Source organism: Rosa rugosa, chromosome 6, assembly GCF_958449725.1.
Source record: "Rosa rugosa chromosome 6, drRosRugo1.1, whole genome shotgun sequence".
NCBI classification, from domain to species: Eukaryota; Viridiplantae; Streptophyta; class Magnoliopsida; order Rosales; family Rosaceae; genus Rosa; species Rosa rugosa.
The window spans coordinates 50,377,256-50,396,148 of record NC_084825.1 but is presented as its reverse complement, the minus strand read 5'-3'; the positions used below and the strand labels follow the sequence as shown (position 1 = coordinate 50,396,148).

The window sequence follows — 18,893 nt, the reverse complement described above, 5'->3', positions numbered from 1 at the left end:
GCAGAACTATATTTGTTTGAATGGCCACGTGGGGCCCATTAATGATGAGTCTAAGAAGGGGTCATTTCTGTCCTTTTCTTAAATCATCGAAAATGAAAACTGAAAAGTTTCCGAACTTGAAATCTTCGAAAGCGACCATGAACTAGTTTTTATTTTTTTCTTTTTCTTTTTTTAACATAGGGCCACTCTATTTCTCTATGAACTAATTTACTTCAATTTATCAGTACATTAATATACTGTAAAACTTTCTAGTTCTAAACAAAGAAATGTGATCTGTATTTGCATTTGGATTCTACACTTCACTGTGAAGTCTTCACACATTGTTGTTTTGCTTGAGTTCTTGACCACCAACTAGAATATCTGGGTAACAAACAGAGGAGGCCGGGACAACTAAGATCGATCTGCCAAAATAATGTCTCTTTAAAGAATTAACACCTTCAAAAACTCCAAACAGTAATCCAAGTTGTAGCCATTTGGATGAAAAATACAACTAAACGGCACATATCAAGGAATTCGTGCAGATGAATTGGAATTTCTCTTTTCAGGGTTGGTGACTTCAATTCTGAGTTGTGAAAAATAAAAGATGAGTAAGAAGTATAATTACATGAAGGTCTCCATGAGCATCAAAGACAGCACAGAAATGCGTAAGCTTTTTAGTTGTTACATACTCAGAAACTAACCTTGGATCACAACAAATGGAGACTTTGGTGCGTACAGTGGATTACTACATCATCATCAACCATTCTGCCGCACTTACGATCTGACCTATATATGTCCCGGATTCCGATGACTGACATTTGAATCGGTAAGGTTTGTAAGAGCTGACGATGGTAAATGTATGGATTGGAGTTTGTGTAGGCTAATGTATTTTGGTGAAGAGATGGACCTAGACCGTTGCAAGTGTTGGGGTGGTCTATTAAGATTTGATGAACACAACATCCTGAGCTTTCAGAGAGCCAGCCAGCTGGGCAACTCACCTTTGATAACATTCCACCATTGATACGTTGCCAGACTCCCTCTTCCTTTCCTGCTTTCCTCTTATCTGTGCAGAGAAACGGTTCATTAGAGAGAAGATGAGGGTTATTGAGCTGAGTGTGAATAAGAGGGCAAGTGAGTTTGTTCTGTTCAATGCCATTGACTACAGAATTTTACATTTTTACAATAGAGAAGAATACATTTTCCATCTCCAATTTGTTGCTGACTTCATATGATCTCGGCACATTTAATTTGTTCAAGCACTCAGATTTACATTACTGAAATCCATGGTGACAGTTTCAACAATCCTCATGATAGTAACATCAAGAGCTGAAAATTATGCCCAAAAAATAAAGGACTATATATAGAAGTGTTATAAAGTAGGAAGAAGATGAAGAGAGAATAATTGGGAGAAAGTAAAAGTAGAAGTGTTCTCATTCAGTCTCATTAGCCTCCTTTATATAGAGGTAGAGTTTACATCAAAGTACACAACTAATGAGTATTTACGTGGACAGCCATATAGATAATAATATTTACAACACTCTCCCTTGGATGTCCACCAATGAATGATGATATTGGACGCGCTTGTTGTTGCCTCGTTAAAAACCTTGCCAGGTAACAAAAAACCCAGTGTGACAAAAATAACCCTGGTCGAAGGACAAAAAGAGCACAACGCGCATATGTCCTAGGTAGCATGCTTCTGGATGCTCCCCCTGATGAGAATCTCCCCCTGATTGTTGCAAGCCTCAATTATGTATGTGATAAGCTACATGTACCATGTATAGTGGTTTGATGTGTCTATCACTGAGGTGCGACCATGTGTGCTTTGCATATAGGGGCTCATCACAAATTTTCATACCTGCAAAGTTAAAGCAATACTAACAAAGCTAGAGAATATAAAGAAATTGATACATTTATCTTTGTATAGTTTAAAACATAGGAAAAATCACCATGGCATACCTAGCCATAAATATCAATATCTTTATGTATTGATATGTCTCATATAAGCTCTTCAAGAGCTCTAAGTAATTCATAACTTTGCAAAAGTTAGAATATGTTGCAACATTATATTCATAATTCGAATTCGATAGTAGTCTCATCATAGTACTCATTAAGGCAATTTAGATCTCGTTGACTAGAACGAAATGAGTACATATGAGCTAGCTTTTGACTCTTTGATTCCATGAGTGAGCTTCAGGCTCTTTCAACCTTTCATGAACTTGAATCATTCATGTATTTGAATCCCTTGAGGATTTGATAAGCAATACGCTTATTATGACACTTTGCTTTTGAGATTTTGCTTTTAGCAATGTGTCTTTAAGATCTTCATAATATACGATGACAACGTGCCATAAATCTCTCGTCAATATAACAACTATATGTAACACTGTACTTATAGAAAATTGTCATTCGTATAAGGGAAGATGTTCACAATCTCATGTCTCTATAAATAGACATTGTGTCGTAGTGATTTATCTTCACTTTTGACAAATACCCTTTTGTACCATGTAGGGTTAAAGGTCCAAGTATTTCATCACGTTTCGAATATTCAATTTCATTGGAATTGCCTCTTTCCAATTTGACCAATAATATACTTTGTCGACATTCATAATGAAACGTGTCAATACAGCCCTTAATGATTTTTGGTAGCTACCAAATGTAAATTATCATCGATGATCATTAATCATAGATCCCACACATTCTTATATGCATGCATTAGCTATAATAAGCTTATTGATATTGGGTACCCATGCCACTTTTTGGGCATACATTGTCGCTTCTAGGACAATCATCTCTCATAGATGAATCACGTAGCAAATGTGGATCTTTTTACTTATAATCTCGTGTATGAGCATTTATAGGGCTTGTATAATCTTCCCTGTTTTGGGAGCTTAAAACTTTAGACCTGGTGGATATAATCCACACAAATTCATGCCGTTATTCAAATGACAGTAGTCTTTCCTCCCCCTAACGACGGGAATACTGTCTTATTTTGACCATGCTCAAAAGATGCGTTCAAAAATCTATCACTTTCTTTGGAGTGAAGATGCTCATTGGTTGGTGGCGAACCCAAACCAAGATTTAGGTCAAAACATGCTTTATTCATCAGCATCAACCATATTGATTTATTATTGTATCACTAAGACACTATTTCCTAATGGCGTACCTACATCCTCTGTATGTGTAGCCATATTAGGAGCTGTGATATTGTTTAATGACATTCTCTTCAGAAGAACCATGTCAATTGGATACACTTGCATTCCATAAATCAAATGGAGTCTACATTGTTTGTATTAATATGGTTGGTCTCAGGGACTTTAACCCAAGCAGATGGTCTTTGCATTTAGCATATAATTTTGTCACTAGCTTAGATATTTCCCAGAATCAAAATGAGACAGTGGATAAATATCTCACACCAATTCATATCGTTCTTCAGGAACAATCTTTCTCCCCCTCATTGCAGGAGGATTGTCTCATTAAAGTGACAACTTGCAAATATGCGGTAAATAAACAATCTGCTTATGAGTAAGATTAGCAGTCATCAAACTTGTAAGTGATTCCACGCAACATGGTAGACAAAAGATAATGTAATCGATCATGCCAAATAGTGTATTTGGTTCAATGGACTTCTAGTTCATGACATTACATATATGCCTCAATTTACTGTGAAAATTCGATACAGTATATATTTGATGGCATAAAGTCTTCTCCAACCATATAGGAAGCAATTAATGCAACAATATTTCAAATTCGGTAACATGATAGTAGCTCATTTGGAGCCATAAATCAAGATCTACAACTCATGATATGAGTGTTACCGTAGCTTGAGTAAACATCAATTGTGAAATATTGACAATTGGAATGGACCAAATTCATTTTGAACTGGTGGCCAAAATGATATACTTGAAAATTTCAAGTTGAAGACTATAATCCATAATAATAGAGTAACATTCTCACGTATCACGTGGAGAACCTCAAGTTCTCTGTCACGTATATATTTATAGTCATAAAGAGAAGGAACTACAGGCCCTCATATAATCGGAGATCCAAGAAACTTGAGATTTTGATTTTTTCCATTTTGTAACAACTTCTTGAGGAACATGGCGTTCTAAGATAATCAGATTAAGAAACATTTAGTTTCAATGGAAACTCAAGAGGTTACAAAAATTTGTGAAATAACACAATAATTCTTTCAATTTGCTTATTGTAAGCAAAAGACATCAGGCATGTGAAATGAATCTCAATGTTCTTATTAGTCAATGCAATTTAATTTGACCAGTGCCTTTTCGAAAGTGGCTTGATAATCATCCACCATATAGTGTACCATAGGCGACACACGCCTAATTTACAATTTCCTCACATGTATGGATGTTAGGGCAGTATTTACATTGACTCCTGATTTCTCCCTTGCCATGATCCACTTCTGGTGGCATTTCATGGTATAACCATGTCAATCGGCTTTCTTACTATACAATGAGATCTATGAGACGAGTAGATTATACATCTCTAGTAATATTGGAGGCACATAATGCAAAGGGACAATAATGTGTGCTCTTCTGGAGCTATCAATCAAATATGTAAGATCTGAGATGATTGTTATATTAGCCTCATAAGCATAAGCTTTAATAATATTTTCTGGACACCATGCATAAAATTGCATTGCCTGAGAGTCACTCAAAACATAAGTTTGAAGATGACACAAATCAAATTTGTAAGAATTGAACGGTGGATCTCATAGGATATACACGAAGCTTCTGGTCCGTGTTATACAGTTAAAACATGACGTTCAGTTATTGTATTGTTATTGTATTGTTGTTTGATGTAGATTAACATCAAATGCATTTTGAACTTCTGGCCAAAATAATATACTCGAAATGTCGAGTTTAAACTTCATGACCATAATGAGTGAAGGACTTTAGATGGTCATCTAGTTAGTATGATCATTGAGGAACTTCAGGTCCACATGTAATTAAGGATCAAGGAACTACAGGTTCTGATCTCTTTTAATTACAAAATCCACGATAACAAATTTGGGGTATACTCATACTCGTTTGTCATAAACCAACGGTTAAATATCTGCTTACTTTTAAATTGGTGTCAAAATAATCCACTCAAAGCTTAAGGTTTGAGGTTGACTCAGATTAAAGTTCACTACAAAAAATAATTGCAACGGCTACCCCGTTTCGCGTCGGCACCCTTTTGCCGTCGCAAAAAATTGACTTTTTGCTTCGGCAAAATTACGCCGTCGTTAAACTTGCGACTGAGTTGCTACGCCGTGGCAAAGGGGTAGCCAAACTTTAATATTTATCTTCGGCGAACGTTTGCAGTCGCAAACTTCCAATACTTGGCGACTGCGTCTAAAATGCCGTCGCAACTAGAGAACAACTACGAGCCCAATTCTCTTATTAAATCTATTTTCTCATAAAAAAACCCTAGCCTATTTCTCTCAATCCCTGTTCTCTACCGCATCCCTCTTTCTCTTTCTCTCTGTTCTCGATCTCTCTGAAGCAGATCGGATCGGAACTTCCCGTCGCTGGTCCTCCGTGCTCAGTCTCTCCGCTCAGTGCTCTCTCTCTCTCGCTCAGCGGCTCAGTTGTTGTCGCTCTCTCTCTCTCTCTTATACATATCACTTTGTCTCAGCGGCTCAGAACCAGATCGGAACCGGCGGCTTCAGCTTCTTCATCGCTCAGTAGCTCTTGCTCTCTCTTTCTCTCTGCGCGCGCGGCTGCTCTGAAGACTGAAACCAGATCTTTCCGAACCAAAAGAAAACCCCCAAAGCCTTCTCTCTCAGCCTCTCTCACATCTAGCCCTAAATCGCTCTTCGTTGGTATGAAATTTCAACCCTTTCAAACTTTAATTGATACGTTTGATTTGCAATTCGCAGTTTTCAATTAGATAATATCGAAAGTTTCATGCTTTAATTTAATTTCTGTGAGTTTTTGTGAAATTCAACCCTTTTTATGATTCATTGTGCTTGAACTGTTGGATTCTAGACTCTAGTCAAGTTTCAATCTTGTTTCATTGGCACCCATAACCCTTCTTTTCGAATTAAGCTCTTAATGTCTTATAGCAGCTGTATGCATCTGTTGGTTGTGTAATTTTGCTAATGGTTCTGCTTCTTCTGTTGTTTTTCTCCTCCTGTAGATTTGAGTAATGTTTTTGTTAATTTTTAACTTTCGTATTGGCCTTTCTCAAAATTAGAGTCTGTGTTTTATGAATTGGTTTTCATTTATCTGTTGTTACCGTGGAGTTTTCAAAATTGACTTATGAGTATGCCCATTCATGATGAGAAACCCCTCAATTGATGATGCAGGGTGGAGAAATAGAAGAGGTTGTATAAGCTAGAGAGTTGTTGGAAATGACTGCTGAAGCTTTGCAAGTTGCTAAGGCATACCGCCACCTTCTCAAAGCTGTCAAGAACCACGTTGCCAAAGAAGACACTAAGCGGCATTTCAGAGATTATGTAACTGAAGAATTTAGATTCACATGAAAAACCCAGTCCAGACTATCTGCTGCAACAATAGAGTCTCTCAAGTTGTTTTGGATATGACTATCTGACTATCATGAGGCTGGGTCAGATCTGGCACTTACAAGCGAGGTATCTGATATTATGTTCTTGCTTATGTGAACCTGGGAAGAAGTTCTCAGATACTATGGAGTTTCCTACCTAATTGATTTTTTCCTGTGGTTTTCTTTGAAATTTGCAGGTATTTGAGCAATTATGGTTCCAGGTAACCCCTCTGTTCTTCTCCATAATTGCACAGTTTTTTTCTTTTTCATGTCGATGGGCTAATGTCTGTATAATCTCTTTTTTTAATACGTTGTCCATGGGCTATTGTAACTCCTTAATTGTAATACTTTGGTTCAGGTTCAGTGGTTGATTCTATTATAATTGTACTTTTTCTGTTTTCTGTGTGGTGATTAAGCATTTCTTTTTTCCTTTATTTTTTTTTTTTTTGGGGTTCCTGAACAGGGTAGTGGTAAACAATTCTGGTGTGGAAGAAAACAAGGAAAAGACAGTGGTTATCTAAAGCTTGACTTGTACGAGAATTCTGTTATCTAAAGTTGGGTTACTGCATATTTACCTTGCTAGCAATCTAATTTCATGGTATAATTTCTTCATTTTGTTTCTGTTTTTACTAGCCTTTCTGTTTATACTTTTGAAGTATGTCATTAGTTATAATATCAGTTGTTAGGGATTCTGCTTAGTGCTTATTTACTTGGGGTAGATGCCATGGATAATTGTGTCATTTGTTTATTTTTGGATTTCATAGTGGAATGGATGCTAAGGGTTACTACTTTTTCTTTTCATTTACAAATGCATTAGAGTTATCTGTTTTGTTCTTGTTCGTTATTGTCTTCGCTATTGTGATGTGAGATCAATATATTCTAAGTTGCAGCATAACAGAATGTTTGCTATAGTCTCTACCTAATTTCATTTTTCCTGCAGCTTTGTTGTTGGTTGGGAATTGCAGGGATCAGCTGTGTATAAGGTAAGCTTATTTGGGGTGAATACTGTTTGAGTTTTTGATTCATGGTTTACTGGATTTAGTGCTGGATGTGTTGGATGAGGAATTTATATATGTTTGAGGTCTTGAATATATAAATTACTGATTATATAAAGTTCTGAAATCAGTAATATCAACTAAATAGAAAACTATGCTCAGGATACTGCCGCGAATGCTGGTCTACCCGTTCGGAGATTCAAGTTTATACAAGCAGTATGTGAAATCTCCCTTTTGGCATTATGATTGTATGGCTATAGTAATATGATTCTCTGATGGATAGTTTATATTTTCTTAAACCGTTCAAAGCACAAGATATCACTTTTTTAAGAAAAAAGTTTATACTTTCTTTAAAAAGTGATATCTTGTGCTTTGAACAGTTCAAGGCCTATTGGCAATGACGTAATTAGCATTTATTTGGGAACAATCTTCTTGCAAGGAAAGGAGAGGGTTGGAAATCCTGAGACATTGAGTCTAAAGCTAGGAAGTGACATTATTTTAACTGAAAAGGTTAGAAAGTTCTATCTCTCATATAAACATTGTTTTGTAAATTGAAGGCTTGAATTAGAAAGTTCTGTGCTCAATTTGTGGGTCAGTTTGAATTTGAAGTGATTTTAGGGTTTTCAATTGAGTAATTGGTGAGCAAACGATATGAGTTTGAGAATTTGACTTCATGAACTCTCATTTTTCTGAATTCAATTTTACTTGAAATTATAGAAACTGCAATCTGCTTCAGAAAAATTAGATAGGATCTTGCTTTTATTTTGGTTATACCTAGTCTGATTTATAATGACTTCTTGCATAATCTACACTAATATAGACTGCAAGAAAAGTTCAACTTAATTCAGGTTGCAACTTCACTTCATTCCGATTCTGACTCTTTTGTGGATGTATAAAACGAATAAGGAGAGAATATGTAGCCTTTGCTGTAATTCACCACCTCTTTTGTGCTCGTATCAGTGGATTTACTACATAACGTGATGACTTTGGGGAACTAGTTATTCATCTATATGCTGTGATTGTCATTCATACAGTTGTTAATGTCCTCATTGCATACTAATATGTTGTGTTCTTTTTATCTGGACTTGGGTTTATTTTGATGCTGATATTGATATTTATCAATTGTACTTGTACCTCTTCTATCTTAATTTGTTTAATTTATTGTTTTTTTAAGGTTCAACCCTGCGGTGGTATTTGGAGTGACAACTGCTCTTTGAAAATGGGAAGAAGACGCCCCTTCATACTTGCAGGATCTCTCATTATCTCTGTTGCCATAAGTCAATCATTGCAATTCTAGAGCTGCGTGCTAGGTGGGGGAACAGGTAAATATTCTTATTCACTTGTTCTTCTTAGTGTGTACTAGTGCATTCATTAAAGCATTATGGATCTTCCTCTATTTGTTATTTCAATTTTAATTAGATTACTTATATGCCTAATGCTTGAATGATGTTATAAAAAAATTGGCAATGATGGAAAGTTGCTTGTTTCTTTTTCTTTTCTACAGGAACTCAGCTAGCTTGCATGAATTTTGTTTTTTGGGGAATTGCAGGTAACCCTTATCTTTTTCATGTGTTGGATGTCTATGTGTCCTCAGTCCTACAATTGTTTCAAGTGATACATTATTGCCAATATTTGTTAGCATCTGTTTGCCCGTTGCTGTTGTTCACATATATATACCTTTATTAATTTATCAATGATGAATATACATACTAGTATCAACTTGTAAAAGAAACACTAGCTTTGATGACACTTGGTTTGAAATTTCCTCTCATACTGCCATTCTCTTTGTAATATGATTATAAAGAATGGTGCAACCTGCGATGTTCATTATTGAAATTGGGTTATGGTGTGACATTGAAAAAGGGTGATATGCAAAGCCATACATGATATATCAATTTTCTTTTTTTGATGTCTTAGGTTCCGGATGCAACTAGTGACCATGAAATTCGGAGGGAATCTGTAGGAGAAGAAGGGAATCTAGATTCAAGCTGTGATAGAGCAATGGACTGAGTTTCAATATGTTCATATTCTGATAGTGCAATATTGGAATTTTTGTTAAGTGTTACTCTTGGTTGTCTTCATTAGGTGCTTGGTTTTGGGCATAACTTTGTATTTCTTCCAATTACATATTTTGATGAATGCAGCAACTTAATTACATTGCTATGAAATAGATGAGACGTTAATGAACAATGTGTTGTGTATTGATATTTTTATCTAATTTTTGGATGTTGCAAAAATACAGGTTTTGTTAAAAAAAAAAATTTGCTGGTTGGCTACTAGCATCGGTGAATTGCCGTAGCCAAGAATATATTTTTATATAACACACGAAGCTACGGCAACGAGACCGTAGCAAAATTTGCTATTGAAAAATTAGCGGGAAGCAAATTTGGCGGGAAACAAATTTGGCAGGAAAATTTTTGGCGGCAAGTAATATATTTATCACAATATTAATTATGCTGCGACGGAAATTTGCCGTAGTAAATTTTGTAATGGCAACGGCATTAGGGGTAGCATGAAACCGTCGCAGAGTAAGTGTCGCAAATCATTTTGCCGTCGCAAAAGTGGTTTGCGACGGCATTTTGCCGTGGCTAAAGGTTTTGGCGACGCCACCAACGGCGTCAGAAGCTTTGCCGTCGCAGAGCCGTCGCAAATGCTTTTTTGCCACGGCAAAACAGCTTTTAGCTACGGCAAGGCGCCGTGGCTATTGCAATTTTTTTTTGTAGTGGTTGTTCGATAAGCTGTCCATATGCTCGAAACTTAAGGCTCGAGTCTGCACAATTAGAACTTCAGGTTCTAAGGTGGACTGAACTTATGGTATAGTAATTAATGTAAGAAAACAATAAGAATGTTTTAAGTAAGCATAAAAAAAAAGAATGTATCAATCGACATACGAAAATTCAACTTCCAGTTCGAGTTGACATAAAGTCAAATAAACTATGAATGAATCATATGTGTAATCGAAGCTTCATGTTCGAATTTTTTTCTACGAACTGCAAGTTCTAAGATTTCGTAATTTAAACTTCGGGTTCAAATAAATTTGGTTTTCGAAACTTCAGGCTCAAGGTGACTAAAGTGAAGCTTCAAGTTCACTTTTATACTCAAAGCTTCGGGTTTGAGTTTTACTGTTAGAACTTCATGTTCTACTATGAAATTTTGAACTTCTAGTTCAAAAATATTACATTCGAAATTCATATGTTCGAGATATAGAGATGCTGGCCCATATGAATAACAAAAAAGTTAAAAGATAAGTACTGTAATGAAAGTACATAACAAAATAGGAAAATCACAGAGAAGAAAAAAAAATTATGGAATAATTTTTACAGTGGAAACTCCTGGTTCCATAAATGAAGAAAATACACAGAACTTCTGGTCTGGTTAACTTCACGAATATGATAATCTTGTCTCTCTCCTCTAATTGCACAAGAACATAATATCAAAATAAGGTGAGGAACTTCAGGCCCTCTTATGATCAGGGATCACAACATGCAATTTCGATCATTATATAACTCTGAGGAACTTCTGGTTCTTGTTAATTGTATAAGCACTGAGAAACTTCATGTAGCAATTTTGATTATGTAACTCGAGGAACTTCAGGCCCTCTGTAATTGAATCAAGAGACTTCAGGTCTCGATCTGAAATTCTTTCAATCGAAAGGCTAAAATATGCACTGATCATGTATATGTGTATATTGGTTTGGAATTGGGATACACAAAATCACCAAACTCCCTCTTTCTTCAGCCTTGCCTGAACCAATAAATGCTAAATCTTCTCTGCAGGAAACAATATTGATCAATAAATGTAAACTGCAATTTATGGTCACTGCCGATTTTTTTTAGATGTATAGGAAATAAAAAAAAAAACATGATTATTCAATAAAACTCAATATCCAATTGAGACCCAGTAGGGAGAAGAAGCCTTGGATTGCAGAAGCACATACACATGGCAGACGAACTTGAAATAAAAAATGAAGAAAAATCCCAATGACCAATTTGAAACAATGATATCAAAATTGATGATTAAATGTCTGGACAATTGGAATTAATCCTATATGGTAGTGTAATGCAACAAAACGGCATACAAAATCATGATTTTAAGATTTGATTAAGAGCATAGTGGGCTGCGATTCCTATATCTCATAATGGAATCTAGTGAAAGCAAACGCATGGCATGTATAAATAAGGAACAGTGCATGTGCCATTGAGCAATTAACAGACATCGGCTAGATATATCATATATATATGCCGTATATCTTCATAAACCTTGATATACGTAATTGACATAGATTCTAAATAAACTCATAGATCATGAGTTATAGTTATTAGCAATAATGTTGCACCATAAAACTCGTAGATCATCATAGAGTTTTCAGAAAAATGAATAAGAGCAAGCGTGCTGATAACGTGTTATAAAGTTGGAAGAAGATGAAGAGAGAATAATTGGGAGGAAGTAAAAGTAGAAGTGTTCTCATTCAGTCTCATTAGCCTCCTTTATATAGAGGTAGAGTTTACATCAAAGTACACAACTAATAAGTATTTACGTGGACAGCCATATAGATAATAATATTTACAACAAGAAGAAAATTCTACAACTGCAACAAGCATATATTACCAAAACTTGTCCAAAAGTCAACAGTATGGCGCCAAACTTTGTATCATATATACAAGAATTCACAATAAAAACTAAATACTTGTCAAGGAAATGCAATCACCAAATTACCATCTCAAGGTTCAGACACTTAAATCAGTCACCAACAATGATCATTAGTGCTATTGCAATTAATAGTCACTCACCCTGGTGTCTACAGCTTCAATGTTAGTGGTACAACGAGCATTCTTTTGAAGAGGGAGTGCAATCACTGAGGCGTACTTTCCTCCCCTTAATGTACCATTCCAGATGATCCAAACTCATACATCTTCCCCTAAAATTTGCAAGCCCAACTTAAACATCAAATTTGATAGAGGAAAAAATCTTAGTGAATTTCTCCACTAAAAGCTAAAAGCTACAATAGCACAGTTCAGGGGCCCAATAACAGATGCTGATCTAAGTTTGAAAATACAATATATGGGTAAGGGGATTTAAAACTTGAGTTTCCTAGTATTGCTTGCTCAGTTGGAAATTTTATGTGAACATATATACCACTAAAACTCGCATCATTATCAACATACTACAACAAAACAACACATACGAAGGAATCTGTGCAGAGCAATGAGTGTTTCTTTTTTTTATTGTTGGAGAGTTCTCAGTTGCAAAAAATTGGTATAATTACAGGAAGATCTTAAGGATCATCAAAGACAGCACAGAGATATGCATAAGCTTTTTACTGAGAAACTAACCTTGGATCACTACGGTCACCTCTTCAACTATTCTTTTTTCCTTTCATGCAAGCCAAACTCCTCTGCTTCTGCTACTTCTCTCTTTCCACGCCATACTTCACCCAGCCAGTAAAAGCAGCTGCATAGTGGCCCTAACAACCCTCTTCCAGCCAACGACTCGTCCCCAATCAATTCTTTCTCTTCTTTGCCCTCACTCTGTGAATTTGGCACCACCAGACCACAGTGGCTGCCCAACTCCGATATCTCCCCATCATCAGAGACTCTGGTGACTCTGTCTCCTTCTCTTTCTGTTTCTCTCTTTCTCAAAGAGAATGCCGACCCTAACACCTGGCACCCCTCCCCCTGCTTCACCACCACCATTATCTCCTCTTTTTTACTCTCCATCTGTGGCTCTAGTAACATCTCCAATGTTTGATACCTGCCTCTCCCTTCACCCGACTCTGATGACTCTGCCTCCCACTCTGTTTCACTCTCTCTTATTTCCAACTGGTTCGGAAAAAACGGTGCTCCAAGCCCTGACACCCCTCCTTTAGCACAGGAATCCTCCCCCTGCTGCACCGCATCCTCCATTCTCTGGCCGTCCACTCCCCCTTCCCGGCTATCCACAGGAATTAAGGGCTGTGTCACGCTATTTCCCATCTCCTCGTGATTAGCATAAACTAAACGAACACCGCAGCTACTAGTAAAGCAACCGTGTGTTGGAAAATATGTTCCAGTTTCTACCCCAATCGTAAATGCATCTAATCTATGTTTTGCAATCCAGCCATATTCAGACCATGACATATATCCCATGAACAGGTGATCTGACTCTAGAAATCTGTGAGTTCTGTACTGCTGGCCAACCAAATCTAATTGGAAGAAGTATTGCTCACCCCAATTTCCTTTTGAGGTCCAATTACATCTTCCATACATTTTAGATACATCATGACGAGCACCACTGAAGTTAATAACAATGCATATAGCAAATCCTAAAAGCTTGTTATTGAAACTATTCAGTGGAACATGGAAAGTTACTGAACACCCCGTATCCCGAAGGTTGAACCATTCTGGAACTTCACTTCCAGGAAGACACATATTGAAGCACAGAGGTCGCAGATGATTATCCTATACAACAAATAAAAACTTAATTTTGGGACCTGTATGTGTGTCAGTTTTACATGAGAGAGAGAGAGAGAGAGAGAGAGAGAGAGAGAGAGACCTGGTCGAGAGAATGAGTTTCAACAATATCTCTAAACAAATTTGCTTGTACCAGCCGGAAGCAATTAGAAAATCTGAAGTCAAGATTTCTAGTTTTTGGTGTTGAAACTGTTTCCAAAGCTGTGCAATCATGCGCATCTATGTAATTTATACTCGATGAAAGCTCTGGTATTGATTTCAGCCTCTTGCAAGCTTCCAATTCAAGATGTGTTAACCAACCAAGTTGATTCATTGTCACAGGTAAGCTCTCCAAATTGTTTCTGCACAGCTTTAATGTTACCAATGAAGATAAATGAGCAATACCATCTGATAACTCCAACAGATTGCAGTCACTTAAATCAAGATGTAGCAGAACAGAGTAACTACAATATTCTTCCACTGATGATGGCCATGCTGAAAAGGGTGCCGTCATCTCTTTACACCCAATACATGATAATACGAAACGCACACGAAGGATAGAGAATGGAAGTTGTTTTACACCACTATCATCTACGTCCAGGTCCTCTAAGGATTCTAAGTCTCCCAATTTCTCAGGCAAGTTATGAAGTGCTGAGCACCCAGACAGATGGAGAAGTGTAAGGTCTGCCAAATTACAGATACTGTCGGGAAGAGAGACAAGGCTTTTGCAATTCCGCATAGTTAAGTGTTTAAGCCCCACAAGCAGATCAATTGATGAGGGTAATCCTTTAATTGCGGTCTCATCTAAACCAAGCACTACTAGCTCCTTCATGATTCCTGAAATCTCCGGAAACTTTTCAAGATTTGAGCAGCCATCGAGGTTAAGGGTCTGAAGAGAACGCATATGAATGCTGGTTGGTAGAGTCTTAAGTTCTGAGCAACCTGTGAGATCCAGATGTTTAAGGTCTGCCAAATTACAGATACTGTAGGGAAGAAATTCAAGGCTTTCACAGTCCCGCATACTTAAGTGTTTAAGCCCCTCAAGCTGATCAATTGATGAGGGCAGTCCTTTTATTGCCGTCCCATCTAAACAAAGCTCTGGTAGCTCCTTCATGATTCCTGAAATCTCCGGAAACTTTTCAAGATTTGAGCAGCCATCGAGGTTAAGGGTCTGAAGAGAACGCATATGAATGCTGGTTGGTAGAGTCTTAAGTTCTGTGCAACCTGTGAGATCCAGATGTTTAAGGTCTGCCAAATTACAGATACTGTAGGGAAGAAATTCAAGGCTTTCACAGTCCCGCATACTTAAGTGTTTAAGCCCCTCAAGCTGATCAATTGATGAGGGCAGTCCTTTTATTGCCGTCCCATCTAAACAAAGCTCTGGTAGCTCCTTCATGATTCCTGAAATCTCCGGAAACTTTTCAAGATTTGAGCAGCCATCGAGGTTGAGGCTCTGAAGAGAACTCATATGAAAGCTGGTTGATAGAGTCTTAAGTTCTGTGCAACCTGTGAGATCTAAAGTAACAATTCCAGTGAGATTGTTAATAGATGTGGGCAGTTCTTTAATTGCAGTCCCATCTAAATAAAGCCATTTTAGCTTCATCATAACCTCTGAAATCTCTGGAAACTTTTCGAGATTTGAACAGCCAGAAAGACGAAGGATCTGTAGAGATTTCATATGAATGCAGCTTGGCAGAATCTTAAGTTGCTTGCACCCCTTTAGATCCAAGAAATGAAGGTTTTGAAGAGCAGAAATGGATGAATGAACCTCAAATAAACTTGAACAGCCATCAAGAAATAGTTTCTGCAGATTTATCGCCTCAATTAAGTCAGGGATTTCAACAAGGTATTGACAGTGACTTAACTTGATGATTTTCAAATTTTGCAGGGGCTGCATTTAAAACACCAGGAATTCATAAATGGGGTATATAGAAATTAATAATTTTCAAACAAGAAAAATATGCATAGATGATTGTACCTGGATTCCTTCCCAAAGTTGTTTAATGTGACTACCACGCATGTCAAGTCTAACAAGATTCTTCGGGATAAAGGTTGATGGCAAAGACTTTAGCGGGCATCCATGCCATAAGAGAAACCTCAATTCATGAGAAAGACACTCCAAGTCCCCCCTCCAGAGTTGTTTACAACCATCAACGGGACAAAAATCCTCTTTCCAACAAACATCCTTCCCAAAATCCTCACTGCTTTTAACGTATTCAAAATAGCCTTCGTCACAGTCATAGTCATTGTCATAGTCATAGTCGAAGGAATCACATATATTGAAGAATGAATAATAAATTATGAGTAGTCTTAGCTTCGTCATTCCAACAAATGCTCCAGTATGTATGCATAGGTCGCCTTTTGAGTTCGACAAGTCTAGGATTAAGCATTCAACTGCATCCGTCGCCTGCATAACCAATAGCAAATTATATGTTAGTGCAAAATATCTAGAACATTATCAGAAAGTTAATACAACATTCCCGTGAATTTGATTTTCGTCAAAGTTGAATCTTTCCACCAAACATCAAGTACACATATGACATGGAAAAGAGCTAGAAAATGATCATGATTGAATATCTCACCGTATTTTGAGTCAATACACGACTAACATCATCATAACTCCACAACCTACTGCATTTTCCAGGTTCTTTTGGAGATTCTAGGCGGACAATTTCTCTACCCATTTCTTGTAGTAAATCGTGCATGGTGAGGTCATCGTCTTTTGATATATTTATGAGTGCTCTGTCAGCTAGAACCCTTAATCCATTGCGGGGAAAGAAGCCACAACTATCTAGAAATTCTGTGACAAAATCTTTGTTCCATTTCCTAAAGAGACATGCAATATCTAGAAATATTTCTTTCTCTGTATGGTCTAGTCCATCAAAGCTTGTTCTAAGCACATCCTGAATTTCTATATGTGGGATTTTCTTCAATTTCTCTAGCACGGCTTCCCATTCACATACATCTTTGTCATCAAGAAATGCCCCCAAGACTTTAAGTGCTAAAGGCAAACCTTGAGCATATTCTATGGCACGCCTTGAGAGATGATCGTAGTCTCCATTGGGTTGATTTGTTCTGAAGGCATATTTCGTAAATAGCTCAAGAGCTTCAACATCACTTAGATAAGTGGGCTTATATGTCTCATTAACTCCACTTAGCGATTGCTTATTTCTAGTTGTTACAATGACTCTACTTCCCTCACCAAATGCATGTAGTTTTCCAAGCAAGGCTTCAATTTGGGCAAAAGTTTCCACATCATCAAGAACAACTATGACTTTTTTCATACCTAGCCTTTCCATTATCATCTTCCGACCTCTGTCCAAATCTACACTCTGCACCTTTTCCTTCAACAATCTGAATATAAGATCAACCTGCATTTGTACTTCACGCTTACTTATAAAAGCTTCCTTGACATTATCAAGAAAGCAAGAGTGTTCGAATTGGCAAGCAATTTCGTCGTAAACAGCTCTAGCAATGGTTGTTTTTCCTAAACCACCCATACCCCATATTCCAACAACCCGAACATCATTCACCTGAAGACATAATCTTGAATTCATTTCTGCAATGTGGGAATCCATTCCAACCAAGCCATTGGCTTTACTCGACGATGTGTTGATCAGTTCTTTCCGAGTATTGTCAACAATTTCCTCAATAAGCTTGCCATCATCCCTGAAAAGTTAGAAATCCGCGTAACTGTGTTTTTAAATTAAAGAGTGCTCAAAGCAAGATGTACTGTGAAACAGGTACAAAGAACATATAGTGACATAGAACTAAACTAAAATGCGATGAAAACTAATGTCCGGGATTCAGTTGATAATTTGTAGTAATCTTATCAGAGTCAAGTATCTAAACTTATAGTTTCCAAGATTAATGCATGTATGCTACCACAAAAAACTAAATACATAAGACTAAACCAAAAAAGTACAATTTGATTAAGAGAAGGGGATCATAAGTTATAGCACACAAACCTTGAATAGAAATTGAAGAAAAATGAACATCATAGAGCTTAGTTGATTCAAAACATTTGAAATTCAGTTAGTATGAATCCACGATTTCATTACAAAGAAATAGGTGGCCTTTATGGTAACAGAGAAGCATATCAGAAGATTCAGAACTTAAACTCCAGAGAAATAGCTACGAGGCAAAATTTGTAAAAATTCCACTGAAGTAAAGTAAAGAAGAGAAAAAAGCCAGACATACGAAACTAAAACTAACTGAGAGTTTGAAGAAAGATTACTCACCCATATTTGGTCGAATCCCAGCCAGATAGATCCGCAACTCTAGTTAGAGCGGACCTCCAGCTTTCCAACTCTTCCTTGTCGAGGCTAGGATTTTCAGCATGTTTGGCAAAAGCTTCTGCAAATTTTCCATTGATTTTTCGTAGATCAGAGGGATCTACTTCGTAGAAGATAGGCACCACTATCTGCTTCATCGTATCCATGCAATCCAGGATTTTGACGAGCTCTTTTAAGCACCAAGTGGAAGATGCATAGTTTTGAGATAAAACTACAACCGAAAGCCTCGAGTCCTCAATGTATGTGAGTAGCTCTGAAATCTTGTTGCCTTTACTGAGCCCTTCAGAATCGATGAAGGCGTTGATTGCTTTCTGTTGCAGAGCTCTGTAAAGATGGCCGACGAAGATCTTGCGGGTGTCTTCTCCTCTAAAACTGAGGAACACATCATACTTCCAGGGACCGCCGGATTTTGTAGAAGAAGAAGCCATCAATTAGTCCAGGGGAATTGAAACTAATGCTCGATCTTGTAATTGCATTCAAGAGCCTAATACTGCAAGTTTTGCTCTTCTCGTTGGACTGGTTTTGACTTATGGTCAGAAATGGACCCAGGAAATCAAATCACAACGAGATGGGGTGCTTCTCTAGTTCTCTTTTCGAATATTTTAAGGCCCACATATTCTAACGACCCATGGATCCAATTAAGTGGAAGTACTCATATTTGGACTTGTATATGGCCCATTAACGATGAG

At 37.2% G+C, this 18,893-nt stretch overlaps 1 protein-coding gene and 1 long non-coding RNA gene across 7 annotated transcripts; one reads left to right on the top strand and one right to left on the bottom strand.

The window, feature by feature from the left end:
• Positions 1 to 502: 502 nt before the first annotated feature.
• Positions 503 to 18,813, bottom strand: LOC133718499 (disease resistance protein RUN1-like). 3 transcript variants are annotated; one of them, XM_062145349.1, is made up of 7 exons: positions 18,151 to 18,813; positions 16,492 to 17,578; positions 15,888 to 16,316; positions 14,013 to 15,800; positions 12,815 to 13,918; positions 12,272 to 12,399; positions 503 to 1,042 (listed from the first exon to the last, which is right to left on the bottom strand). In XM_062145349.1, exons 1-5 carry the CDS (start codon positions 18,630 to 18,632, stop codon positions 12,842 to 12,844), a joined length of 4,863 nt encoding a protein of 1,620 aa, XP_062001333.1. In that variant the 5' UTR covers positions 18,633 to 18,813; the 3' UTR covers positions 503 to 1,042; positions 12,272 to 12,399; positions 12,815 to 12,841. The 3 variants fall into 3 exon arrangements, with proteins under 3 accessions (XP_062001333.1, XP_062001334.1, XP_062001331.1); XM_062145350.1 differs by lacking the exon at positions 503 to 1,042 and adding an exon at positions 10,728 to 11,246; XM_062145347.1 differs by lacking the exon at positions 503 to 1,042 and adding an exon at positions 10,732 to 11,251.
• LOC133718747 (uncharacterized) lies at positions 5,581 to 9,593 on the top strand. Of its 4 annotated transcripts, XR_009850549.1 has the most exons (8): positions 5,581 to 5,803; positions 6,290 to 6,574; positions 6,684 to 6,707; positions 6,950 to 7,469; positions 7,862 to 7,991; positions 8,656 to 8,803; positions 8,986 to 9,030; positions 9,399 to 9,593. It is a non-coding gene; the product is annotated as an uncharacterized LOC133718747 (long non-coding RNA). The 4 variants fall into 4 exon arrangements; XR_009850546.1 differs by lacking the exons at positions 5,581 to 5,803; positions 6,290 to 6,574 and having other exon boundaries at positions 6,619 to 6,707; positions 6,950 to 7,084; XR_009850545.1 differs by lacking the exons at positions 5,581 to 5,803; positions 6,290 to 6,574 and having other exon boundaries at positions 6,619 to 6,707.
• Positions 18,814 to 18,893: the final 80 nt, after the last annotated feature.